Source organism: Fukomys damarensis, unplaced genomic scaffold (assembly GCF_012274545.1).
Source record: "Fukomys damarensis isolate Sample0158 unplaced genomic scaffold, DMR_v1.0_HiC HiC_scaffold_38, whole genome shotgun sequence".
Taxonomy (NCBI): Eukaryota; Metazoa; Chordata; class Mammalia; order Rodentia; family Bathyergidae; genus Fukomys; species Fukomys damarensis.
Genome location: NW_022900950.1, coordinates 42,833,236 through 42,861,163, shown reverse-complemented (window position 1 = coordinate 42,861,163; position 27,928 = coordinate 42,833,236). Strand labels below are relative to the sequence as shown.

The 27,928-nt window shown below is 38.0% G+C and overlaps 1 protein-coding gene across 1 annotated transcript in view; it reads left to right on the top strand.

The window, feature by feature from the left end:
* The window catches only part of Lhfpl6 (LHFPL tetraspan subfamily member 6), a 267,815-nt gene extending 251,572 nt beyond the window's left edge, over positions 1-16,243 (top strand). The window contains exon 3 of the mRNA XM_010639171.2: positions 15,169-16,243. Coding sequence (XP_010637473.1) covers positions 15,169-15,287 — 119 coding nt within the window. The 3' untranslated portion in view covers positions 15,288-16,243. The remainder of the gene's footprint in view (positions 1-15,168) is intronic.
* The last annotated feature ends 11,685 nt before the right edge of the window (positions 16,244-27,928 follow it).

The following is a 27,928-nucleotide window of genomic DNA, read 5'->3' as shown; positions in this document are numbered from 1 at the left end:
TTGAGTCAGGGCCCCTCAACTGTGGCACAAACCCACTGTGTTTGCTTCAGCCCTGAGGAATTCTGGAAGCAAGTGGAACAAACACAATCATGAAGCTCATTCTGCTTGCCACTTTGAATGTGAGGAAAACAGTCCCTAATTTGGGACACTCCTATATCTTGCCAATATCCATGAAATTATGGCATCCTAAATTGTTAGCTTGCCATTAAAATCTCAGACCTTTTGTAATTCTTGCTACCACTGTTATAATGCTCAATTTCTTCAACATAGATGGTGCCATGTGTGTGGTCAGCCCAATGTACACTGCAGGGTGGATATCCAATGCGGCTAGTATAAGTGCTGCCACCATTCATATCTTGACCGACTCTAGAAGTTTTACTAATTAGCACAGCAGTTGTCAGAAATGGATTTTTATTGATGAGATTGGTGTTTTAGTAATTAGCATGATAGATGTTTAAAAATGGACTTTTACTCATAACAGTAAAGATGCTCACAACTGTAGCAACTAAAATAGCAAGAGACAGTCTTTATCTTTATGTGAGAGGATTGAAGCATCCATCTGGGCATAGAGCCATTATTCTAAGTCAGAGTAATACTCAAAATGTTTACCAAGCAATATATCATAAGCTCTGAACAATCTGAAATAAAGCAAATGCTGGCCTCAATGCTGAAGTAGGCTCACATACCTATACTAGGTATGAACTCTTTGGTTTCTGGAACATGAAGCTAAGATTCTCTACCATCTCCAGGAGAAAAAATGAAAAGCAAGATGTTTGGGAAGTTGGGTGCCAATGGCTATTTGGGTTTAGAGGTGCATATTTTAGTATTTTGACAACCAGTACAGTTCTAATGATTCATTCCAGCTATGGCCTTGTTGCTCTTTAAGAATGGTATCTAGGGCTTAATCATCCCTAAAGGAGTCTGTTTCTAGTCTTTGGAAGATTTTAGAGCGAGAAAGAGACAGAGAGACAGGCTGGCAGAGGCAGACAGAGATAAAAAGAGAAAGAAAATTAGGATTTAACTAGCTCCCAGAGAAGTTGATGAGCTGTTTTGTGCTTGATGTTCGGCTATTGTTAAATAAGCATCTCTATGTGTAGCAGGATTTGGTCTGAAACTTTCCTTAGAACTTGGAAATGGGGCTGTGAAAGAATAGCTACTGCTCACCATCTCCCACGTTCTTCCAGCAGGTATTGGAATTTACTAAAATATGTCACAGGCTTGAGCTTGACCAAATTGGATTTAGTTCTGTTCCCGATAGCTGCTTTACAAGCAAAGAGGGTTCATCAGAGAAAAGCTTTTAGGCTGAGGGAGGGTGACCCAAACACGAAAGCACTGCTGCTGAATCACAGTCCAGTTTAATTGGATGCATCCATAGAATATCCAAAGGCTGCTCGGTGGCGGATGGAAATGTGACAAGTACAGATTGGGAGAGCAAATAAAATGTCATCCCTACATAATGCAGCATTTCTTCCCACTAGTTTTTGGAACATTGGCTGTAGCCACAGGGCACACCGAGGAGCAACTTTTAGAGAGAGATGATTTTTTTCGCATTGTTTTTTGGGTCATCCACAAGTGAAGGAGCTGAGTTTCAGATAGTTGTATCCTTTATAAATAGCAGCTATGGACAAACACTAAAGGATAATCTCTATCGCTGTATACTCAATAAAGTCCTGCTGGCTATCTTAGCAACCCCCACATGGAGATGAGATTCTGTGTCAATTCGCAGTATGAACCCAAAGGCCACTCTGTACTCGTGTATAGAGCCAATGTCATCTTCACAGAGGATTATCTCTAGTGAAACTTTTAGGATGACTTCAGTGCTAAAGAGCAAGGATTAATAACAAGTGTGTTAGCAGAGATTCGGCTGGCTAAACAAAATGAAGGGTATACTTCTTTTTGTGTGTAATGGTGCAAATGTGAGTATTAAAAAATGTATCAAGTGGGTTATACAACAGTAGTTAGTTCATTTGATTGGTTGAAACATAAGAATTCAGATCCTGCTCCATTCATCCTGCTCTTCAAACATTTGCACCAAAATTTAATTACATTTCTGGAAGAACTAGGGTTATTTCTTTTCTTGAGAGTTTACTAAATAGGCAAACGATCGTTGCCATAATTTTTATGGTTAGGTGACTCTTACTGGAATCTCAGGATGTAGTGATGCAAGGTGTTGATTCAGCATAAAGTTTAGAAAGAAGAAACCTGGATGGAGCTGATGTGACGGAAAAATGTCTAAGTTTGGTGTGGTGTGAAAGGGGAAAAAAAAAAACAAAAAACAAACAAAAAAAACCCAAAGCCCAGATATGAGAGGAAGTGAAGAAGCACTTGTTTCTGTGCAATCACATGGGTGTCCAGTTCTTAGGTGTTCTCTGATTGACTCACATCTGATGTCTTCCCTGACGACATAGCCCTTGCTCTTTTTGTTGTACCTCAGTTTCTTCTGCACCAGTGGTTTACTAATATTGACACGAAGCACACACAGTCGTCCTTTAGCATCCAAGGGGGATGAGTTCAGGACTCCTTCTGAATACTCAGCTCAGTATTCAGTATAATTCTCTTCTATGAAATGGCATAGTATTTTCACATAACCCAGCAATCTTCCGGAATGCCTCAGGTCATCTCTAGATGACATTTAATACCTAGTCCAACATAAACATTGTATAAATAGGTGTTGAGCTGTATTTTGTAGGGAATAATACATGGCAAAATGTCTGCACATGTTCAGTACACACAATTTAACGGGATATTTTAAGTCCACAGTAAGTTGAGTCTGCAGTACAGAACCAGCAAATACTGAGAGCCAACTATATTTCCAAATGCTGTTTGTTGACAAAAGATGGTTTTGACTTATTTTTCCCCCTCAATTTTATACTTTTTTGCTCTGGGTATGTAAAATTATTTTTTAATGCAGACAAGGTATTAGGTGATATATGTACTGATGATCTAAATAGGAATAGATTTTTGGTTAAATATAACCCAGCAACACCAGCCTGCTTTACTTTGGAAGCTATGAAATTACAAATTATAAGCAAAGCAAAGTGGTCAGTCATTTGCTGAAAAGGACACACTCAACAGATCTGGGGAAATCATTTCAGTTTCCTGGACAACAGGATCCTCATGAGTAAAGCACAGGAGGTGGTCTAGATTTGAGGTGCAAAAACTATGGGCCCAATTTGGTCTGATGGTTTCTTTAAATAAAATTTTATGGGAACAGAGCCATGCTCACTCATTTCTTTGGCTTTTGCACTAAAACAGCATTAATTTGCTCTTCAGAAAAGCTTCTGAACTAAAATACTTACTGTCTGGCCCTTTTTAGAATAAGATTGCCAATCCTCGACCTATCCACTCTTCCCCTAGATCCCTCTGGGTTTAGGATCTGTGACACTGTGAGGTACTTGATGGCAGAAGTGAGAGAAGGATAAAGTTGGAAGGACATGGAGATGGAGGTGTGATGTGCAGGTTCTTGACAAGGCTTGAATTTAAAAGAGGCTCTGTCATGTTGAGGTTTAATCCCTTCATAGTAATCCCTGACTCCCTAACCCTCCTGCCTTCCTGTCTTGCCTGAAGCATTCACAGCTGGAGCTGCCTTGGGACCACTTTGATTGCACATAAAAATCCTGTAGCCTTCTTTGTGGAGTATGTGCTTCATTTGTTGAAAATCCTTCAAATCTATCAGCTGGAAAAACTCCTTTCCTTCCAAAGGAAATATTGTTTCCCACATGTAGTATATAACCACTTCATCTTGCCAGGCCAGAAGCATTTGTGAGGAGAATGGGCCCTCTGTGTCCTTGTGTGCTGTCCTGGGCCTCTGTGGACTTCTCTTGCAGAAAATGGATGGTGTCCTGGGCATACAAGTCCTGCACACATGTCCACCTCACACACGGTTTCATAGATTGCAAAATTCCTGCTACAGTGTCAGCGTTACTTAAGTGGTCTAATTTGTGGACTGGCTGTGGTTGGTAGACATGGAATGAGGTTTGTGTTAGATGGGGTGTGGTCAGAGGGCAGCAGTCACCTGAATGTGTGTGCTCACTGTGAGTATGCTATGCTTTTTGGACTTGCAGATGGAATGCAAGAGAGCCAAAGAGGAAAATTACAGAATAATAATGATCAATATGCTGGGGATGTAGTTCAATGGTAGAGTGCTTGCCTAGTGTGTGTGAGGTCCTGGGTTTCATCCATAATCCCTCGTAGAGGTGGGTGGATGGGGATAAACGATCATTATCACAGATTCTCATTTTGCATACCATATGACCAGCATATTTATTGATTTCCTGCTGTGTGTCACTGGCCAGGCTCTCAAGAGGCTCCCCAAAGAGGAGATGGGTACCTTAAACCCATGCCCCCACCACCATTAAGATTCTTCTAATCTTATTACAGAAAACATAGCTTCAAATCACATCAGTGAGAGGTATAAGTAGAGTTATTAGGCAGAGTTGAAGAAGAACATACTTGGAAAAATAAAGTGAGGGGACTTAAAAGAGAGGAACACTGTGGTCTGTGGTTGGAGATATGCGTATTTGGTCTTGGTGGTATCCTTTAGTGTAGATGATCTAAGATGTTTTGCCTAAAACACTCTTTGAACCATATGAACGTATTTCTTCATCTTAAATTCAGATTGCTGCTCTTTTCTTTATCAGCTAAGTTAACTTGTGGACTTAACAGTGTCTTTAAAGGATTTGCTTATGATGGGCCTGGAAGAAAAAAGAAAAGCTTATGAAGCATACGCCAGCCTAGGGAGTAAAGGTATGAAGCACAGGTGTGGATAACATTGGGTTACTTTGCTCGGGCCTTAGGACTGTAGTTTTTTATTCTTCTTCCTACCTATTTTTTATCCTGCCTCATTTATAGTTATAAATGTCCCTCCAAGATTTTTCTATAAAAATATGTACATTTACTTGTGTATGTTTACATATTATTTAAATAAGTTTAATTTTGATTTAGAAATTATTTTAGACACAGAAAATTTGGAAAAATTATTCAAAGGCTTCTTGTATATCCTTTGTCCAGACTCCTTTAATGTTACATTGATCACATTTGCTCTACTTTCTCCAGCTCCTCCTACTGCATTCTTTCTCTCTCAGACATAATGACCTTCCAACCCGAGGCTAAAAATAACAATCTCTTATCTAGCAGTAGGAGTACCAAAATTAGGAAATTAGTATTGATGCAGTACTCTATCTATAGACTTCATGCTAATACATTTAGCGTACAGAGTCATTAATTCAAGAAATGAAATTTATTATTTATTTATTTTTTGTGGACTTCCTTTGTGTTTTATGGTTTTCCACTTACAGAATATAACAAACATGAAGCACTGTTTAAAATCTCCAGGGCTAGGTGTGTGGCTCAGGGATAGAGCACTTGCCAAATTATCCACAGTGTCCTCAATTCAACCCCAAGCACCACTCAAATCAATTCAGATCAACGCTCCAGATGCTCAAAAGCTTATAAAAAGCCTGCTTTCTAAGCCTACACATTGTTGTTAGTAAGTGTTAATATTTGAGAAAAGTTTTCATAATAGTAATAATAATGGTGAATAGCAATGTCTTCTCTCCTCTAGTGTATGAGGTGGGCTCAGGCTACTGAACCCTATGTCAATTCCAGTACCTGTTCTGTGTCCCCTGTCCTTACCTGAACTCGAGCAACCTTGCAAGTACAAGACCTCATATAGGTACTTTCCAGTAAATTCCTTTGTTGATGATGCCTCACACCATTTCCTGGGGGGAAAATAAACAGTTCTAATAATTGGGCAAGACTTCATTTTTGTCTTCAGTTTTTCATCCCAAAGGTGGAGTTAAAGCATTTCTTTGGGGACTAGAGAAATATGACAAACAAAAAATTAAAATTATGGCTGTTCAGCAAGATTTCTGTGGGAACTCAGAAGGGAAACATATTGTTGAACACAGTAGAATTAATTTGTTCTTCACACAGGTGTTTTTTTAATTGAAATCTGAGACCTATATAACACATACTCATATTTGAGTGTCCTGTTTGAACAGCTGGTCCTTGACCCTAGTGTTCTCTTCTGCATGGTATTGTCCTCTCTTTATTCTTTCTATTCTGGTTACAGAATAAATTAAGCCACACTGAAAAATTTACAAGGCTGTTATACAAATATGTCCCATCAAACTTCACACCTAACATAACTCCTTAGACATATTGCTGTTATGAGCTCTTTGCAGATATACATTTTATCTTTCCAAGAGTATAAATCCCTGCTTTCTTTAACATTTGTGGTTGTGGAGAATATTTGGTAATGTTGTAGCTTGAGTGTATCAAGTCTCACCAATGGATATGTATGTATTACACATTCTGGATCTCCACATCCTGGTTGCTGGGCATGTAGTGAAGGTGTGTGGTCAGGGAGTCTCTTAAAAATGACTTAATCCAAGCTAGAAAGTTATACACTGAAGTATACACTGTGTGGTTGGAGGAAAATTTCCTTCAACTTTTAAGAAAGTCCAAATCTTGTTTTCCAGTTTCCTAAACCTGAGATGGACAATTGGAAAGTTCTACTTAACTTCACATGTAAGAGTCAAGAGTTGTAGCTCTAGAGGAGTCCACTAGACTCCCAGTGCTGGGTTGACTCACTGTAGAACTAGAATATTCTATAAGTAGTCTGATCACTTGGTATTTGAGGGATTTTACTTTTATAATATCTCTTAACTACCTGTTTTTAGGGAGTAATATATGGAGGAATCTGATTCTCACTGTTTGTTTGAGGAGAGCAGCCCTGGAGCATACCCCTAGGGAGTACAGAGAATGATATGCAGAGGCATGAAGGAATTTATTCAAGAGGACAAGTACCTATTGAAACTTTTTCTGTGATATTTAAGGCTAGAGAAATATTTTTCTCTTTCCTTTGATCTATTCACCTTCCTCATTAGTAAAGCAATAAGGATGAAATATAATATGCCTGTTTATTCTCTACTCAAACTTTATACTTGCATAATAAAATTTAAATAATTTATAAACACACCCTTGGACATTAAACCATAGACTGGTACAAGTGCCTTACATCTGAGCTGTATACTCAACCCGATTTGTACCTTAGTATATGGCTTAGCTTATTATGTCCCAAGTCAGGAACTTGTGGTTATAAGACATGCTGGGAACTCAGCAGTAATCTCACAAGGAAAGAGAAGTAAATCAGGGCCCCATGGAGCTTAAGTTAAAGTTATAAAGTACAAGAAGACATAAAAATATGAAGACTTGTGGACAGATGATGTACTAGTCAACTTTGCATACTACAAGATAATGTCTGAGGGAACTAACTTTATAAAACTAAAAGTTTTATTAGGTTCACAGTTTTAGAGGTTCATGGCCAAGAGTCAGCAGCCCATTCCTCTGGAGAGGAAAGGACATCATGCCAACAGGACATGGTTACATCATGAACAAGAGCACAGAGAGAGTAAGAGAGACTGGGATCCCACAGTCCCCTTCTAGGACATGCCTCCATTGACCTAAGAACCTCCAAGAAAACCCTACTTCCCAGAGGTTTCATAACTTCCCATGAGTGCCATTTTGTGAAGCAGAGCTTTAATTACAGTGCACCTTTGGAGGCGCTCAAATTAAACAATTAAATGATATACAACCATAGCAGACTGCATGCAGTTAGGGGACAGGAATTGCTTGAGATGCCCCATTTTGTGCTGTGCTTAAAACATACTGTAGGAGATGGAGGGCCTTACAATAGGGTCTGTAGATATGGTAGGAGTTAGGATAGTATGGTGGTTTCAGCTGCTGAGGGCTCACAGTAGAAAATGACCATGGAGGGGAACAGGGTTATACCCAAGTCCTGGAGCCCTTCATTGTAGAGGTTTGAAACAGAATCACAATTGCATCAGAAGCACTCAGTTTGGGACATGTCGAGAGAGCAAGATTCTCATGCAGGGGACATCAGTACTTCCTCAAGCAAGTTCTTACAGTTCTCATCTCCCCACATCTGCTAGAGCAGATGAGGTTGCCGAGAGTGCCAAGTTTGGTTCTGCTGGCTCAGGAATTGGGGGAGGCAAGTCTTAGATGTAGACCTTTAATAACTAGAACATGCAATGCAGAGTCTTCCAAGAAGAATAGCAAAAGCCAAGGGGCAAGATAAAATATTTTTTTATTTTGTTGGTACGTAAATTCTCTCAAAGACAATTGCTTTCTACCAAATGAGAAAAATACATTCTATTTTGATCTTCCTTACACATTATCTGAGCACAGGAAAAAGTTCTGGAATCAGTTTGACCCAAGTTCAAACTCAAGGTTCATATTTACTTTAGATCCTGGGCAGGTGACTTAATTTCATGTAGTTCCATGTTTTCATCTTCAAAGTTGGAACACATTGAGAAAGTATGAATAGATTTGTCTCTCTACTCTCCAAAACAGATCTTAGATTAAAATGATTAAATGTGGTGCCACTTTTGACTGTTTAGCCACTCACACAGTGTTTATATAACAGCTATTATATAATTATTAATGTTTGATTCCTAATCTCCACACAAGTATAGTTTCTAATATATCTATTGGTGCCATAAATTGTGGCCAAGCTTCATATAGGCACTAGAATACAAACATGAAACACCGTCACATGTAGTAGCCTTTGAAACATTAATTGAACAAGTTAATGAGAAGGCATAGGTTAAACTGCAATGTCCTGAAGTGATGAAAAATGATCAGTAGGTGTAAGGTATTTGTGTAAGGCTGAGCTCTTTGTAGCTTTTCTTCTGTTTCTTTTACTTCCAAAAACTGCATTAATAACTAATTTGAACCACCCTCAAAAACCCAGCCATACTTCTCCCAACCCTGTCCCCACTGGAGCTGCCCTGGAATGCTGCCACCAAGCCTTGTCTGTGGACATGGAATGTGGCTGTGGTATGCTGCTTTCTGTCCCATTAACCTCTATTTTATCTGTCAAGAAGAGTATTCCCCATTGTTGAAAGCAGCAATTTACCAACCAAGCAAGCTTGGAGTCCTGTTTGATGGAGCATTACAGACAGCAAAAGGAAAAGTTTAAACAGATTTGCCTCTCTAATTTCCTGAAAGGATCACAGACAAAACTTACCCTCTGGTGAAATGATTTCCATTTGCATTATAATAACAAGTATTTATTGCTGTGGCAGTAACAATAGAACCATGATCAGAAAGAAAAATCTACATTCCCTTTCCTTTGAAGAAGTTTAAGGTACAATATCAAGTGTATGGCTATTAGACTTAGTTCTTTATAAGACTTCTAGATGTTTGGCTTTTGTGTTACAGTATCTTGGGAAAAAATTCTCTCACATATCTGGTTTATGTCATAGAACTAAATTTTGGTAAAATGTGTGTTAATATGCAAAGTATGATTTAAAGTGTTGGAACTGGTGTTTTGTAATACTCCCTAGAAAGTAAGCTTTATAAGACCAAGGACCCAGGATTCTTCACTGCTCTGCCTCCAAGTCCTATAACATTGCAAAACAGGTAACAGCTGTTTAAATTTGTGATTGCCGTATACCTCTGTTTCTGTCCAATAATACAAATGAAAATTTTGAAGAAGAAATTTTCAGAATTCAAGCTCCCCCACTCTGGATGCTGCCAGACCCAGTGTGGTGAGGGCTGAAGCACCAAGCTGGGCAGCACTTTGGAGTGAAGCCCCCCCTTCCCTCACTTCATACCCCAAATGGCTTCCATCCTACTTGAGCAATACTTTAACTCGACCTGAATCTGTCCACATTTCTCTACTCCATTTCCCTTCCCCTTAGCCCAAACTCTCCTACATTTGTACTTGGCTTTCTCCTGCTCAGCTGCCAGATCTCAGCTTCAATTTTACTTTTAATTTAAGGCATTCCTTCATTATCCTGAGCACACCATATAGACCCCTAAGATTTGCTGCCTTAGCATCTTGGATTTTTTTTTCAAAGTTTATATCATAATTATCATTATATAATTATCTGAGATTGTTTATTACTAATTTCTTTGGCTCCATGATAAGCTCCTTGATAGTAGAGGTTGTATCCATCTTATTCCCAACCAAGACTCCAGCATCCAGTAATTCCTAGTTGAAGCAATAAATATTTCTTGAATCAATTAATAATTTAAGGGAGAGGGAAAAGGAGACAGGAAGAAAGGAGAGAAGGAACCAAGAATCAGGAGTTTGATGACGTACATAGTATTTCTTCAAATTTGCCTAAATTCTGTTGATATGTCTTGCTCTTAATAGACTAATTTTGACAATTTCTTCCATCTCAAAGTGTGTATTTGTGTGTGTATGTGTATAGTTTTGTATATTTTTGTTACTTTGATAGTATGGCTATATTTCTTCTTAATAAAAAAACTAGAACAAATCCATATGAAAACACTTGTGATTTAATCATTATTTGTGCCATGAATTCCTAAGAAAAAGTTTTCATGTCTACAATACAGGAATATTTTTCTTTTAAATCACATTGAACATTAATCACTTACTTTGGCCCTAAATTGGTTAATGAATTTTAACCATAAAATGTGTAAATCCCTACATGTAAACTTGAGTATATGTGTATCAGGGCACATATTTTCTTATCTCCTCAAACGTTCTAATAATATTTATTTAATTTTTGTCCAACTTTCCTCTGATGGACAGTTGGTCTGATTGAGTTGACTGTGTGTTTTTAACGATATACACAAGGAGGAATCCCGGCTGGGCGCGGTGGTATATACCTATCATCTCAACTGTTCTTTGGGAGGCAAAGTCAGAAGTATCGCAAATTCCAGGCCAGCCTGGCCAGCTTCACAAGACCCCACCTAAGAGTGAAGGGTTGAAGGTGTAGCTCAGTGCTCCCTGGGTACAATCCCCAGAATCAAAAGTGAAAAATACATGGATCCGGAAACATAATAATGATTAGAAACTACAGTTACCTAGCAAGCAAGACAAAGAGTTAGGTTTGCCCCAGGAAGATGGTAGCACTGGGAGTGTGTGAGGCTGCTGTGGCTGAAGGTTCTGCCCCGACTCTGGGTCACTGGAGCTGCCAGGGCTTGGGTGGGCTGTGGGAGAGTGAGTTTAAGCAGTGTTTCTTTGACAATGAAAGAAACTTGAAAAACCATTTGATAAAAGCAGTTATGGGTTGGTTTATTCATTGTCTCAGATCTGGTTCCCCAGAACTTCATCCTCTGCAATGAAGATTTGTGTTCAGGCCGTCAAGGGAATGTGCCAAGGAGAAACAAGAAAAGGAAGCAGGAAAGCAGAGTGGGCTAAAACTGAGCGAGGGTGCACTTTGAGATGAGGTCCCAGGCTGAACGTGTGGGTGCCTGGAACATTCCTCACATGGCAGGGTCTGTCCCTCCTGAAGACAGGAAGCCACTGGGCATCCACACTCCTGACAGAATCCTGAGTCCATCCTGGCTACAGGTCATAACTTCAGATGTCAGGATGGGGGGCAAATTGTTTCCATTTGCTCAGGGGTCCTCTGAGGAGCTGGTGAGAAACAGCTATTAGGAGTAAAGTATGAACAGAAGCTGAGGAATAAGAACCCAGAACTGGCAAAGGGACTCAGAATTGGGCGGAGCACACTCAACATTGGTGACAGTTCCTCTCCTACTTAGTACTTCCTGAAGTTTAGAGTTCTGTTTTAACTTCTGTGAGAAAAACATCCTCTCTCTCTTTGGTCCTCTGATAGTCAACTCTGTAGCAGCTCCCTTTTTCATCTTTATTATATGTAGCTATTGTCACCTTTACTATTCTCTGATAACTACTTTTTCTTGAGAAAGTGCCCAATAATTAATAAAGAATTATATACTTTGCTTTTCCTGTTACATTGTGAAACTGCACATAGGTCATACCTTGTTAATAATGAGCAATGGATTGCATTTTGTGCTGTGAGCCCTGTGTGGAACAGATAGACCACATATTTTGCTGACTCTTTGAAAGGTTCTAAACCACTGACCATCTCTTAGCTGTCTTAAATTAATTCTCCCTTCTAGATTTATTTAATCTAGTCAAAGTATAATTCAAAATGGAGATGGTTCCCTAGACTCAGAGCCACATTAGCCTATGGTTGTCAGCAAATGTGGTCTATGAAGGGGGACTCTTTTACCCTTGAAAAATGCTTATCCTGTCTATTAGTATTAATGGAGGTCATTGTGCCCATGAGACCTGTTCCAAGGTGGAGATATGACCCTTCCGAATCTATTATCCTGTTAAATGTAATGCACTATAGGAGGTTGGAAATATATAATTGGTTTGGGAACTTCTCTAAAAAAGCCCAGTGCCAAAAAGAGACTGGAGTTACTCTTAAAATAAAATCCAAGATTTACTTTGTTTTTCAGGGACTAGCTGTCTGTCTGCTTTGTCTCTTTCTTTCTGTTTTATTTTGTTAAACTTTACCTTTTATTCAGTAATTATTAACTGAACACCTACTGTAGATAAGTGCTATGATCAGAGTATAGTAGGGAACAAAGTGTTCAAAAGTCTCTTTTCAGGAGCATTCATTCTGGACTTGAAGAATAAAATTAAACACACACACACACACACACACACACACACACACACACAATATTTCCAGACCATGAAAGGAAAGTACTATGAAGGCTATTAAGTGAGAGATGAAAACTATTAAGTGAGAGGAGGGACTCTGATAAAGCAGGTGGACATGGATGTTATTTTTATAGAGGTGTCATTTGAGAAACAGCAAATTGTCTAGAGATCTGGAAGTAGAAATGGATGGATAGAGAGTATAATGAATGTGGAGCTCTTGGTCCAGCAACAAGGCCAATGTGCTACAGAAAGCTGGCCAGTGTTGCCAGAGAGAAAACGAAGGGTAAGGTGATCATAAGGACTGAGAGGGTGGCAGATACCAGCTGGCCCCAGAAGGCTTCAGAAGCCACAGGAAGGAGACAGATCTTAGAAGATTCAGTAAAGAGTATTAAGTAAAAGGATGAATTGATCTGGTTTACTTTCAGAAAGATAGCTTCCTGCTTTGCTCTTGAAGGTAGTACAAGGAGAGGTTGGGAAGACAAGAAAGCAAAGGCAGTAGGAGACTGCCTAGGGCTGCTTCAGGCATTGGAGAAGGTAAGGTAACAGGACTGACCTGGGAAGGGAGAGTGGCAAAATTCTTTCCACCTCAAGATAAGTCCTTGGGCAGATTATTGAGTTTTTCTTAGCCTCAGTTTTATGGTCTAGAAGATGGTGATGATATTCATATACATAACACATCATGTTCTTATGAGGATTTGATGCATCAGCATTAACTCTATGGAAAACTCAGGATAATTTTGTACAACTAATAATAACTGTATGTTTACTATTTTCTGTTGTTACTATTGGATGTAGAAGGGAGAAATCAAGGATGACACCTAGGTTGAAGACTGAGCGATATAGCTTGTTATCTGGCAATAATGTTTTAGAGCACTTTCAATATGTAAAACTTTGATATGATCTAACTTTGCTGCTATTGACATACAGTGAGCACAAGCCAGTAAGTCTCTTAACTATGTCTGTGTGTCTTAACTTTGCCTGTGTACCCATACATGGAGCAAGTACTTACTACCTCTCAGGCCAACTTCCCGTGAAGATATGGAGTAGAGTTGTATGGCAGACCAAATAATTTTTTGGTATTTTTATGTAACAAAGTTATTTTTTTCTACAAATGAACAAGGTAAAAATGACTGACTTTTGAAAAGAGGGCTTGGATTTCAATTTATAGTTCTGTGTTCAGTGACTATGAACTCCATGTGTTTTATTGTCTGTGTTAATTGTAACATAGAACCAGGAAGAAGGGAAGGAAAATGGTAGCTGTGAAACATTGTCTAATAAGATGGCATCAGTGGTGAAAAGTGGTATTAGGGGGAATGCAGCTCAGTGTTAGAGTACTTGCCTATCATGCATGAGGCTCTGGATTTGATTTTCAGCATTCAAGAAAGAAAGAAGAAGAAAGAGGAAAAAAAGACAAGGAAGAGGAAAAGAGGGCTTAGAGTTGACAATGCTAATTGTCTCAAGGAGGGAACAGAAGGGACAAGCTCCCATGAAAGATATGAATGTAGAAACCCATTCCATCAATTCAGATCAGATATTTGATGGGATATTTGGGCTCCATGACTTCTGCTACTTAGAATCTGGAACCCAGGTTTGAATTCTGCCTTAGTTGATTAATAATTGTAAGCATATGACTTTGGATAAACCACCAACTTCTATAAATTGGAGCATCTTTGTCAGCAGAATTCCACCTTACAATGTTGTTTGCAGAATCAACCAAGGCAACGTAGGAAAAGATACCCATTCTCTTGTATTGTGGCTATAACTGTTATTAATCACCCCACTCTGAGAAGTCAGGACTTATTTGGAGCCTAGTCATCATGTTCTTTACTTTAAAGGTGGATGTCAATCCCAGGAAAATCTTGGAGTTCTTGTTCTTCAGTTCAGACGGTAAGAGTATGAGTCATTTGAGGCAGAGTCTCACTATGTAGTTGAGACTGACCTGGAACTCACTGTGTAGCCCAGGCTGGTCTCGAACTCACAGTGATCCTCCTGCCTCAGCCTCCAGAGTGCTAGGATTACAGGGGTGTGCCACCAGAGTATGAGTCATTTGAGGCAGAGTCTCACTATGTAGTTGAGACTGACCTGGAACTCACTGTGTAGCCCAGGCTGGTCTCGAACTCACAGTGATCCTCCTGCCTCAGCCTCCAGAGTGCTAGGATTACAGGGGTGTGCCACCAGAGTATGAGTCATTTGAAAAATTCATGTAAATCACAGTATTCACTCTAATATCCTTCAAAAGGATCTCCTCATGTTTCTTCAAATAGATGTCTTCCTTCAAGCCTCCCTTTTACAGAAGAGTTATACATATATTTTTAATTTTTTTCCCTAAAATACCTTGTTATGCATATGAGTTTGAGTTAGAGGTGTTAAATTAAAGTTAGCATCATCATCTCTCCCAGTTGTGGCTATTCCTATTTTCCTTTACCCTTGTGGACATTAATGGAAAAGAATAGGCTTTCATGTTCTTGGTTGGCATGCATCATAGAATTTTGACGTCTTTCTGAAATGCACACAAACTTTCTTGCTTTCTTTACCCTGCAGAAAACTGTCAGCATGTTATCATTCCATTTGAATGAGGACACCATGCTCTCAGTGGGTATTTTAGAGCACATACCCTGAAAAAAAAATAGCAGTGTCCTTCAATTCATGTTTATCAGTGCCTGCTTTCTTTCTCCTTCCTTTGTCCCTAGGTAAGTGTGAAATCGGCTGGGCCTACTACTGCACAGGAGCAGGTGCTGCTGCCGCCATGCTGCTGTGCACGTGGCTGGCTTGCTTCTCAGGCAAGAAACAGAAGCACTACCCATACTGAGATGGAGCCACGAGCAACAAACAGAGGAGAAGTCAGGCCACTGAAGCTTGAAGGGGCCAAAGCATCCCGCTACTTCAAAAGGTGGAATAGTGGTTCTAATCCAATACAATGCAAAGGAAATGAAACCCAATCAGGAACAATATATAGGAAGGAAAGATGGTAGAAGATTTGTGGGAAACATGGAGAGAATGAGATAATGGAGAAAAATGGACCAAAGGTTAAAAATATTGCGGTGTTGGGTAATCCTATTCCACAGATTATTGTTAATGTATATCACACACACGCATACACAAAACAAATCTATATATGCAAGCAAGGATTTTTCTTTTGTTTTTTGAAGGGGAACACTAGGGAGACTCAAAAGGGCTAGTAGAAGCAATGTCAAGAGGGAAGCAGGGCACCTCACAGATGTTCCCTGTGGGTGATGACACTAGAGAAAGCACATGAGCACACACACATCTGTACACACACCCCCTTCCCACACGCCTTGACTGTCACACAGACTGCAGTGGAGGGTTAGCAGTGTATTACTCCTCAGTATTTTTAATATGCATTGAAAATACAGTATTATCACTTTATAAAGCATCCATTAAACCTAATAAATGGACCAATAAGCCACTCTATCAGTATTTTGTGTATCCTGCATAAACTTCATATCCTGGTCATATTTTCAGTGTTTGCATAGGCACTTAAAGTTAAGCCTTCATACTTCAGTATTCAAAAATATGCAATATTTCTCTGAGTAGCTTCTGCTATATTATTATGAAAGAAAGGGACAACTTTCTGTCCACTGGAAGAGAGAATTCAGCTGAAGATATGAGAAAAATGAGAGTCATTTTCCAGTCATTAGATCTCGGTTTCTTTTGTCCATTATTGTAATGTGCTGTACCACATTTATTTCAATATTCACTTTGTAAAAGTTATGAAGTGCTATTTTGTTTGTATTTGAAAAGCTCTGTGAATAAATTCTCTCTTTGATCAATAGCTCAATGAGTCATAGAGTGTTAATTCAGTTATTGGGGTTTTTTCCCTTTAATTTCTTAAATATAGCCTTTCAACTATGACAGTCCTGATAATCTTCCTTTTCTCTTTAAAGGCCTCTCATTAATTCACTTAGTAATTATCCAACCAGGTATTGTTCTAAGCGTACAGTGCATTAAAGGTAAGACATAGTTTTTTTTCTTTCAGCTTAAATTCTTTGCAGTTAGAATTCTAACTTCTTTTTATAGCATTTTGATCATGACCAAATTCTTATAAGAGAATTTTAGGACTGTTCTGTATTAAGTTTGAGTATATGGACAGTATTCATTCATGATTTAGGGCAGCCAGAACCAGATCACAGTTCAGCAGACGTCTGAGCTGAAAATCTCCAGGACGGTTGCAGGGTTTTACCAAGCTGCCACTGACTTGCTGCCCCTCTGTGTTCTCCAGGATGCTGGGGCCATTTTATGCTACTATTATTTAGGGAAGGTTATCTCACATTCCTACTCTCAGAAGAAAAGCATGGACTTTTCGCAGCACTTCCTCTCTCCCCTGCCCAGAAGCAATCAGTTCTTTCAGGAGCAAAAATTTTGTACCAGATGAGTATATTCTTTATTATAGCAAAGCCTGAGTTATAGCAAATCTTTAATAATTCAGTTTGAATTTGTGAATTATATGCTTTTCATATCTAGAAATTGAACATTTTAATTATACATGAAACTATTTTCTACACAGTTTATACATATATATCGATTTAATTTAAAAATCTGAATGTCACACTTGTTTCCAGTCTTTTAATCTTCCTGGAGTGAAATCCATGCTGCTTTAAGAAGAACAATACAAAAATGTGGTTAATAAAATTCTGGATTTTCTGAGGCTTTGTTGTAATGGTGAAAGTCATTGTGCTCTCAAATGCTTAATTCATAGTGTGATGAATGTCATTTGATTGTGTCTCATTGTCTGCTGAGCAAGGGCCTCTAAACTGTGGTTTCCTGCAGAGAAGAGAAGATTGCACTTTGCTTCCTCAATTAGCCTATCATTTTCATGAATTGCTGGTGCTCTTCAGATCTTTTTAACTTCACCTTCCTGTCAGAATAGTAGTACGATTTCTTATTAGCCCCCATTATCAAGTTAGACATCTCTATGGACTCCATTAATTAAGGTTTAATTCTTCGGACAGATGCAATGGTAGTATTATCATTTTTATGTACCGGAGATTGGACATCAGTGAGACTGCGTAGAATAAAAAGTTGATCACTATTACATGGTAAAGCAAATGACAAACCCTTTCATTTCAAGTCTTGGCTAGTCATGTTTTCAACTGTTGTTTTTTCCTCCAGTACCAGGAATCCAACTCAGGACCTTGTGCTTGTGAGGCAGGCACAGCACCACTGAGCTAAATCCCTGGCTTTCAACTGTTTTTTGTTGTTTTGTTTTGTTTTTTAACATATCCCAGCATTTCATGAGGAGTATCTATTTGAGAATTACATCTGCTTTTCAGATGAAAATTAGGGTTTATTTATTTTTTCTCATTGAGTTTATTGGTACATTTTAGGTATATAGTACAATTACATTCATTACTGGGATCTTGTACCCTTACATGACAGGTCTTGGTTCTCATTTTGAAAATTAGGGTTTATAGAGCAATAGCAACAACAACCTGAAAAGTATATACAGATGATCTTCAACTTACAGGGTTACATTTAATAAATCATTGATAAATTAAAAATATCATGAGTCAAAAATGTATTAACTCATCAAATCTACCAAACATTATAATTTAACCACACAGTATATTGCAGAGCATCTGTTGTTTACCACAGTAATTTCATGGCTGACTGGAAGCTAGAGCTTGCCACCTCTGACTAGCCTCCTAAGAGACCACCATAACATATCCCGAACATATCCCTCGCTTGGTGAGGGGGCTCAAAATTCAAAGTTGTTTCCACTGACTGACCACATATTGGTTTTACTTCAGTATAAAGCTGAAAATTCATAGATCAAACTCATAAATTTGAGATGATCATTAGATTCTTGTTTATATATATTAAAGAGGGGAGAGAAAGCTCCATGCTGAGAATTTCAAAAGGTTTTCATGGCTTGTAGATGCCAGGAAGGTGTGTGGGAAGTTGACTTTGCTTTTAGGAAGAGAAATGACACTCAAGTTAATTGATGACATTTAGTTAACTCTTCCAGTGTTCTGAAATTCATTTATGTACTTGAGTATAAGTGCTGGATAATAAGCATAAAAAAGTAACAGAGCATCATCCTGTGATTACCATAGCCTGTGAAGTAAATTGGCTCTCAAAGACAGGGAGGATATTCTTCCTAGTAAAGAATCTGCCAGAACAAACTAAAAGGATGTAAAGAAAGTTGACAAAATACAATCTTCTGTTCTTCAAAAACCAACATTAAGAAAAAAGGAAGCCAAAGATTAGAAAAAGTTACATGTATTGCAAAGAACTTATATTCAGAATACATAAGGAACTACAGCAAATAAATAGTAAAGACAACTAATATTTTTAAACAGGGGTAACAATTTGTATGGTTATATCCCAAGGATGATTTTGTCTAAAACACATTGAGAAGCTATTCAACATGATTGGTTAAGAAAAAAAGCCAACCCAGAGAACCACAATGAAATGCCATTTCATACGCACTAGATGAGTAAAAAGTGAAAATGTCAAAATGAAATGTTGCCCATTAAGGGGATGCTGGATAGAATAATAGGCAATTTCCCATCTTAGGCATCTATTAAAAAATGACTACAAAATGTCCATTTCAAGTTTTTACATTGTAATAGTGGAAACTACTTAGCAATAAGGATGAATGAACTTCTGCACACAAAAACATGGGTTAATCTCACAGACATTATATTGGGTGAAAGAAGCCAGATCATGGGAAAAATTAACGTATGGTGTCAGAAAGTATAGCAGTGGTTATTCTCTTAGCAGGGTGATGGATTGATTGATAAAGGGCACAGGGAGTTTCCTGGGACAGCTGAAATGTTCTGCAGATTGTTTGGGGGCGATGACCACACAGCATGCACCTGCCAAATTTCATAGATTCTGTACCTTATTGTATGTTAATTGTGCCCTTCTGAAAAATCAGATTGGGGGAAGAGCCTGAGAGGCTAATGAATGGAATCATCTCCCACGGTGGCAATGAGGACATTGGGAGCATGGTGGGTGGGGATGAGCCTGGAGAAGGACATGGAAATGTTTTGTGCGCCATGCTAATGAAATGGCAAACTTCCATTTGATTTATATGGCTCGTATTTGTTAGTTCAGGAGGATAAAAGCACACCAGAAGCCATGGAGACAAAGCAAAAGTTTATTTAATATCAGCTAACCAGTCTGCTTTCACATACGAGAGAGTGGCCCCTTTCCAACACATGAAGAAAATGTGCATTCTAAAGGGGGTGCTCCAAGTGAGGCATCTTTGGTACATATTCATTGGTTATAGAAATTGAATATGCATTAGGAAGCAGGCTCAATTACATTATTGGTTTGTACATAATACTGGCAATATGTTTATTGGGTGATTTAAACTACCGGGTCTACCTCATTTACATTCTGGTAAAACAACAAAATTCTCCTGGAGACAAAGACATTCCTGAGGAGTGGAAATTGGCTCAGACTTGTCTGGGCATGTTGGCAGGCCCAGGCATCTTAAACAAAGAAAATCTCAAGTAGGGGGTTTCCCATAGTAAGTCCAGTTTAATCCTCAGGAGTAAAATTCTCTACAAAGAATTCCCTTTCACTATAAGGGCTTAAATTTTAGTACTTAAAATTGCCCTAAGAGGCAGTGGAAGGATTTGAAGTGGAGGGAGTTGTGGCATGAACAGTTTGTGTTTTTTAGATACCTGCAACAAGTTTGGTAAGTCACTGTGTGGCAGTGGTGGGGTGAGGAATCCTTACAACGTAGTTCTTCTACCAACAAAGAGTTGCTGAGCATCCACTATCATCTAAGTGGTTCGAAAAGAGATGGAAAGATAGAGTGATGGCATCCAGTTGCAAAATGATAGGACCAAACTAGGAAACATTCATGGAGGTAAAGAGTATAGGACAGATTAGAGAGAACAGAATAAAATCAATAGATCCATGGACTAGAGCAAGAGAGAAGGATAAGAAGAGAGGGGATTTGGGACTCTGTTGTGAGCGGTTGGCTGAATGGGAATGTCACAGAGACAGAATAGGAAAAAAACATGTTCCACAATATATGCATATAATCAAAACATGTCATACTTCACAACTACATATGACTTTTTATTTGTTAATTAGAAAGTAAATTTGAAAAGAAAATAACTCTCAATCTAGAATCCTTTGCCTAAGAAAAGTATCTTAAAAATGAAACAAAAAATTCAAATAAAAATAAAGGCCTTTTTCAGATATATCAAAAGGTTCAAGAAAAGAAGAAGGTAGAGAAAGAGACATAGGAAGAGGGAAAGAAAGGAAAAATAGGGACAGAGACAAAGAGAAGATAATTAAAGACGTGTGTGGTTCTTGTGAGCTATCTTGGTGCCCATGGAGATCCTTCGAGGGTGGTTGAAAATTAAGGCCTGAACCTTAGATCAAATTTTGAATATGTAAATAACAAATATGGGCACTCTCAATGAATATGTAGAAAATGCAAAGAAATGAATGCACAAGAAACCTTAGGTGTTTCATCACTTAACACAGAAAGCACTAAAATATCCTTGCTAAAGGAACAATTGGGACTATTAGAGGGAATCCAAGAGAAGATATTGTCAGAGATACCAAGGAGAAGAAGATAATTTCAAGAGGAAGTGTGTCTTCAGTAGAATTTATGGCAAGTATACTGAAGAGTCAGGTTGTATTTATTTAATTTGTAACTAGAGGGACAACAATAGCTTAGGAGAAGAGTGGCAAGGACACTAATGAAATTGTTAGAGGTAGAAGAGCTAACAAGAGATAATGGGACAGTTGTAGAATCACCTTTTGAGAAACCTTAACAATGAAGGGAAGTGGAAAGATAGAATTGACTCTTGATTTTTATTAATAACAAAAAAAATTTTTGCAAAAACTCTTTCTTCAATCCCTGGTGACTAGGATAAATTTGTTAGGACAGCCAACATTCATATATGCTCTTCTTTGATTCAGGCTTCCTCTCTTAAAGGGGTCCATCTCCAGACAACCTGCAAGGAGATAAGACCACTAAATTGTTACAGCACATTTCAGCAAGCCCACAGAACCTGGGAGAATTCACTGGCTCTCTCAAGAGCAGTTTGGGAGCAGCTGGGAGTGAGGAGGCTGACTTGGCTTAGTTCCCCCAGAGCATGGCAAGGGGATGCTATAAACGGGACTATTGCACCAGCACATACTCATGAAGGTCAACAAGAAAATAACTGAGTTTTGTCCTGAAAGAGTTCACCTGTTGTAGAAAGAAGACAGTATCTCAATACAAGTCACACACCCCCACCCCCACTGGGGAGTGAACCCAGGGCCATTTCATTGAGCTATATCCCCAGCCCTTTTTTATGTTTTACTTTGAAACAGATTCTCCTCACCAGATCATTTTAGTTAAAATAAATAGTTGTATCTAAAAATAATAAAGGATTTCAACTTGTTAAATATTAAAACTAGACCTGTATCTTTCACCATGCACTAAACTAAAATCCAAGTGGATTAAAGATATAAATATTAAAACAGAAACACTAAACTTTCTGGAAGATAAGTTAGGTAGAACTTTTGAAGATATCAGCATAGGAAAAGACTTTATGAACAAATCCTCAGTAGCATGGGAACTAGCACAAAGAATCAACAATTCGGATCTCATCGTTTCAAAAGTTTCTGCACTGCCAGAGAAATCATAAGCAGAGCTAAGAGACAACCCACAATGTGGTAAAGTTTTTACCAGCTGTTCCTCACACAAAGGTCTACTATCTAGAATATATAAAGAATTAAAAAAAAATCAGATCCCCAAATATAAAGACCCAATTCAAAAATGAGCATCTGAAATGAAAAGACAATTCTCAAGGAAGTAAAAGAAAAATAAACATATGAAAAAATGTTCAACATCTTTGGTCATTCAAGAGATGCAGAAGAAAAGAACACTGAGATTCCACCTCACCCCAGTAAGAATGGCTGCTATCAAAAAATCCACTGGGTGGGTGCATTGCTGTCATGGAGTAGGAGCGCTACTATAAGATCCCCGCTACTTACCAGTGCCTGGCCTGTACCATGTGTCTCCAAATCAGCCCAAGTGGTGGCCACTTCAGTGAAGGAGCTCTCAGCTTCCCGGGGGCCTACAAGTCCCACAAGGGCCACCACTGGATCATAATGACCACAAACTGATCCAAGAGGTCCATGTGAGCCAAAGCAGTGGTACTGACCTCCTGGCAGATCAAGGTGTCCAGAAGCCCCTGCAACTGCTGCTGGCTATTCAGGATCCTTCTAATGCCAGGTGTGAAATACACGAACTGGAAAGATTATTCAGAGATATTTTTATTATTCCAAGATATTCAGTACCCAGTTATGATCACAAGACAAACCAAAAGTCATGGTGCCAGATGTAATGAATAATGTTGATGAGGATTCATTGTAATTTTTATTTCAAAGAAATTCCTGGAAATATATCATAAAAGTGGAATAAAATACAGATAAGTGAGGCATATAGGACTCCAACTGGTCATGATGCAAAAAAATCTGAACCTAGGCAGAATAGTCAAGATCCTGGAAATCCAACAGAAGAACAAGATGCTACAAGCAATTAGAGAAAAGAAACAAGTCACATGCAAAGGAAAGCCCATCAGAATCATAGCAGACTTTTCAACACAAACCCTCAAGTCAAGGAGAACCTGGAGGGAGGTATTTGAAGACCTAAAAGAAAGCACCCTCCAACCTAGACTGATGTATCCTGCAAAACTAGCTTTCAAAATTGATGGAGAAATAAGATACTTCCATGACAAAGAACCCTGCGAAACTTCATGAATACCAAACCATCACTCCAATTATAAAATATCCTGGAAAAAGACAATGAAGGTCACAACCCCATGAGTCCCAACAAAGCAAATCCATCAGGCAAGGCAAGAAATTAAAGGGAGAGTGGGAAAAATAAAAAAGAGTCAAGAACAGGAAAATAACATGATGATGATAATTCAATACCTATCAGTTATAGCTATCAATGTTAATGGCCTCATTTCACCAATCAAAAGAAAGAGACTGGCAGAATGGATTAAGAAGCAAAATCCAACAATATGCTGTGTATGAGAAACACACCTAGTTAAAAAAGAAACTCATAGACTCATAGTAAAAGGATGAAAAACTGTTCTCCATGGAACAGGAATCCCGAAAACAGGAGGGGTAGCTATCTTATCTGGAGACAAAGTAAATTTCAAACCAAAACTGATTAAGAGAGACAAAGAAGATTATTACATCCTTGTAAAGGGAACAATCCAAGAGGAAACGATAACAATCATAAATATATATGCACCAAATACTAATGTCCCCAAGTTTACAAATCAAATATTAAGGGACACAAAAAAACAAATAAGCAGTAATAGAATTGTAGCAGGGGACCTCAATACCCCACTGTCATAGATCATCTAGACAAAATATCAACAATGAAATACTGGAACTGAACCAAGCTTTTGAACAAATGGACTTAATATACATCTACAGAGTATTCCACCCTACAATATCAGAATATACATTCTTTTCAGCTGCACATGGTTGGATTCTCGAAAAGGGGATGCACACTGAGGGATACTCTTAAGTGAAATTAATAGGACACACATGTGTAAATATCAAATCATTTCTGTGGTGTGAAAATCCAAAAGTAGAAATGAGGATCAAAATCTATAGTTGATATCGTAAAATAGGAAGAAAAGTCCTAAAGGAGTAGGAGAAGTGGGAGGGGTAGGAGAAAGGTAAGAAGGGAAAAGAAAAAATATGAGAAAAGGAAAAACATGGGAACAAAGTCTTTCTAAATAGGTAAGGTGTAGGGGGTGAAGAGAGGGCAAAGGAATGGGGGAAAAAAGAACCAAGATACTTTATGTAAAGGTAAAAGACCCCAATGATTAATGTAACTGTATTGTATACCTAAATTATACCAATAAATTTAATGGAAAAAAATTAAAAGTAACCAACAAATAACAAATGCTGGCTGGGACGTGAGGAGAAAGGACCCCTTCTTCACTGTTAGTGGGAGTGCAGACTGGTGCAACCACTGTGGCAATTGATATGGAGATACCTCAAACAACGAGGATTAGAAGTCCCTTTTGACCCAGCTATTCCTCTGCTGGGTATCTTCCCAGAAGAATTAAAAAAAACATACCATAGTGATATATGCTCACCTGTGTTTATAGCTGCACAGTTTATAATAGCTAAATTTTGGAAACATCCCAATTGCCCATTAACTGTGTTTTTCACATGTGTAAATAACAAATAGTTTCTCTGGTGTGAAGAACTAAAAGTGTAAATAAGATCCAAATTGTATAATTGACAATGCGAAATAGAAAGAAAACAGCTAAAGGTGTAGGGGTAGTGGGAGGGGTAAGGGAAAGGAAATAAGGAAAAATAAAAAAATATGAGAAAATGAAAAAATGGAAACAAAGTCTTTGTAAATAGGGAAGGGTGGAGGGGGTGCAGGGAGGTCAAGATCTGTCCTGAGAACCAAGATCTGTCATGTAAAGGTACAAGATCCGAATGATAAATGTAACTGTACTGTATGCTTAAAAAGTACCAATAACCTCAATGAGAAAAAAGGTTTTTTTAATATAAAATGGAGTGCTACTCAGCCATAAAGAATGAGAAAATAGAGATATTTATAGCTATGTGGAAGCATATTGAGGCTATACTTTTAAGTGAAATAAATAGGTCACACAAGTGTAAATACCAAATAGTGTGAAAAACTAAATGTGCAAATAAGGATCAAAATGTATAATTGATATTGTGTAATAGGAAGAAATAGGCTAAAGGATTAGAGAAAGTAGGAGGGGTAGAGGAAAGATAAAAAGGAAAAAGAAAAAATATGTGAAAAGGAAAAACATGGAAACAATGTCTTTGTAAACAAGGAAGGGTGGAGTGGGTGGAGGGAGGGCTGGGGAATGGAGAAAAATAAAAACCAAGAAAAGTCATGTAAAGGTACAAGATCCCAATGATGAATGTAATTGTATTGTATACCTAAAATGTACCATTAAACTTAATAAAGATTTAAAAAAAGAAAAAAAAATAATTTTTAAAACATGTGATGCTGGAAAAACTGGATAACCACATGCAGACGAATGAAGTTTGACCCTTATACACAAAAAAATTAACTCAAAGTGCACTAAAAACCTAAATATGAGTTAAAATTATAAAAATCTCAGATGAAAACAGAAGAAGAAAACCTTCATTGAGTAGGGCAATGATCCATTGGACATGAAAAAGTACCAGCAACAAAAGAAAAACAGATAAATTGGACTTCATCACAATGTATACTTCTGTTCATCAAAATATGTGACCAGCCGGGTAAAAGGATAACCTATAAAATAGGACAATATATCTGCAAATTATATATCTAATAATGATCTGGTATTCAAATATATATACTGACCTATTACATCTGTGCTGCTATAATCATAGGTGGGCTATAATATCACTGTGATATGATTCTTTTAATTCTTTTGGAAAGATACCCAGCAGAGAGATAGCTGGGTCAAATGGAACCTCTAATCCCAGCTCTTTGAGGTATCTCCATATTGATTTCCACAGTGGTTGCACCAGTCTACACTCCCTCCAACAGTAGAGAAGGGTTCCTTTCTCCCCACAACCCCGCCAACATTTGGTATTGGTTTATGTCTTGATAGCAGTCATTCTGTGTGGGGTGAGGTGGAATCTCTGCATATCTCAAATGACCAGTAATATGGAAACGGCCCATTTACCCATCAGTTGGAGACTGGATAAAGAAGGTGTGGTTTTTCTATAAAATGGAATACTACTCAGCCATAAAGAATGAGAAATTAGAGTCATTCATAGGAAAATGGATAAATATTGAGGATATACTTCTAAGTGAAATAAATAAATCACACATGTGTAAATACCGAATAGTTAGTTTCTCTGGTGTGAAAAACTATAATGGTACATAAGATACTAATGGTGTAATTGACAATGTGAAATAGGAAGAAAAAGTCTAAAGGTGTAGGGGAAGTGGGAAGGGTAGGGGAAAGGAAATAAGGGAAAAGAAAAAAAACATGAGAAAATAAAAAAAATGGAAATAAAGTATATATAAATAGAGAAGGGAGGAAGGAGTGAAGGGAGGGCAGGGATAAAGGGAAAAAATGAGAACCAAGACCTGCCATGTAAAGGTACAAGATCCCTATGATGAATGTAACTGTACTGTATACCTAAAATGTACCAATAAACTCAATGAGGAAAAAAACAAATATATAAAAATCTTTACACCTCAACAACAATCCAATTTTAAAATGGCCTAAAGATTTCAATACATGCCTCTCTAACAGAGATAAAATGGCCAATGAGCACATAAAAAGATGCTCAACAACACCAGTTATTAGAGAAATGCACATCAAAACTACAGTGCGATCTATTTTTTACACAGTAGGATGATTTTAATGAAAACCAAAGCAAAACAAACAAGTGGTGGTAAACATGTGAAAAGTGGACTGTTCTCACACTGTTGATGGATTGCAAACTGATGCAGTCACTGTGGAAAACAGTTTGATGGCACCTCAAAACTTAGGTGTAGAATTATCATATGACTCATCATTTCTTTTTCTAGATGCACAAGCAAAATAATTGAATGTAAGTATTCAAACTACAACTCAAACACAAATGTTAATAACTGCAGTATTTAACAGCCAAAAAGCAGGAGCACCTCAGTGTGCCCTGACGGGTAAATGAATAAACAAAACATGGCTTAGCCATGCAATATTCCATATAATGGAATATCATTAAGCCATAAAAGTTTTGAAGTACCAGTGCTATGGTATGGCAGAACCTTGAAAACATTAGGCCAGTTACATATGTAGGATTCTGTTTATACGGACTATCCAGACTAGGTAGTCCATAGAGACAGAAGGAGACTGGTGACTGACTGGGTCTGGGAAGAGGGAGGTATGGAGACTAATAATGGATATGGGATTTCTTTTGGAGGGCTGATATTTATGTCTTAAAATTAGATCTAGTGGTGTATAATTTTGTGAACGTACTAAAAATGACACATTTATTGTATGAAAACTATGCCTCAAACTTTTAAATAAAAAATGCATACAACATAGAAATGCAAAAAAATAAAAATAATAAATACTTGGTAATAAGGAAAAATGAGATCATTTGTTTTTTTTTTTTTTTTTTTTTTTTTTTTTTTTTTTTTTTTTTTATTGAGTTTATTGGTACATTTAGGGATACAGTACAGTTACATTCATTGTTGGGATCATGTACCCCTACATGGCAAGTCTTGATTCTCATTTTTTTCTCCTTACCTCTGCCCTCCCTTCACCCCCTCCTCCCCTCCCCATCTACAAACACTTTATTTTCATCTTTTCATTCTCTCACATTTTTTTCTTTTCCCTTTTTGTTCTTCCCCTACGTATCACACCTTCCCTACACCTTTAGCTCCTTTCCTCCCATTTCTAAATGTCAGTAATCTTATTAGAATCTTATGCATTGTTGCAGAATATTCACACCAGGGAAACT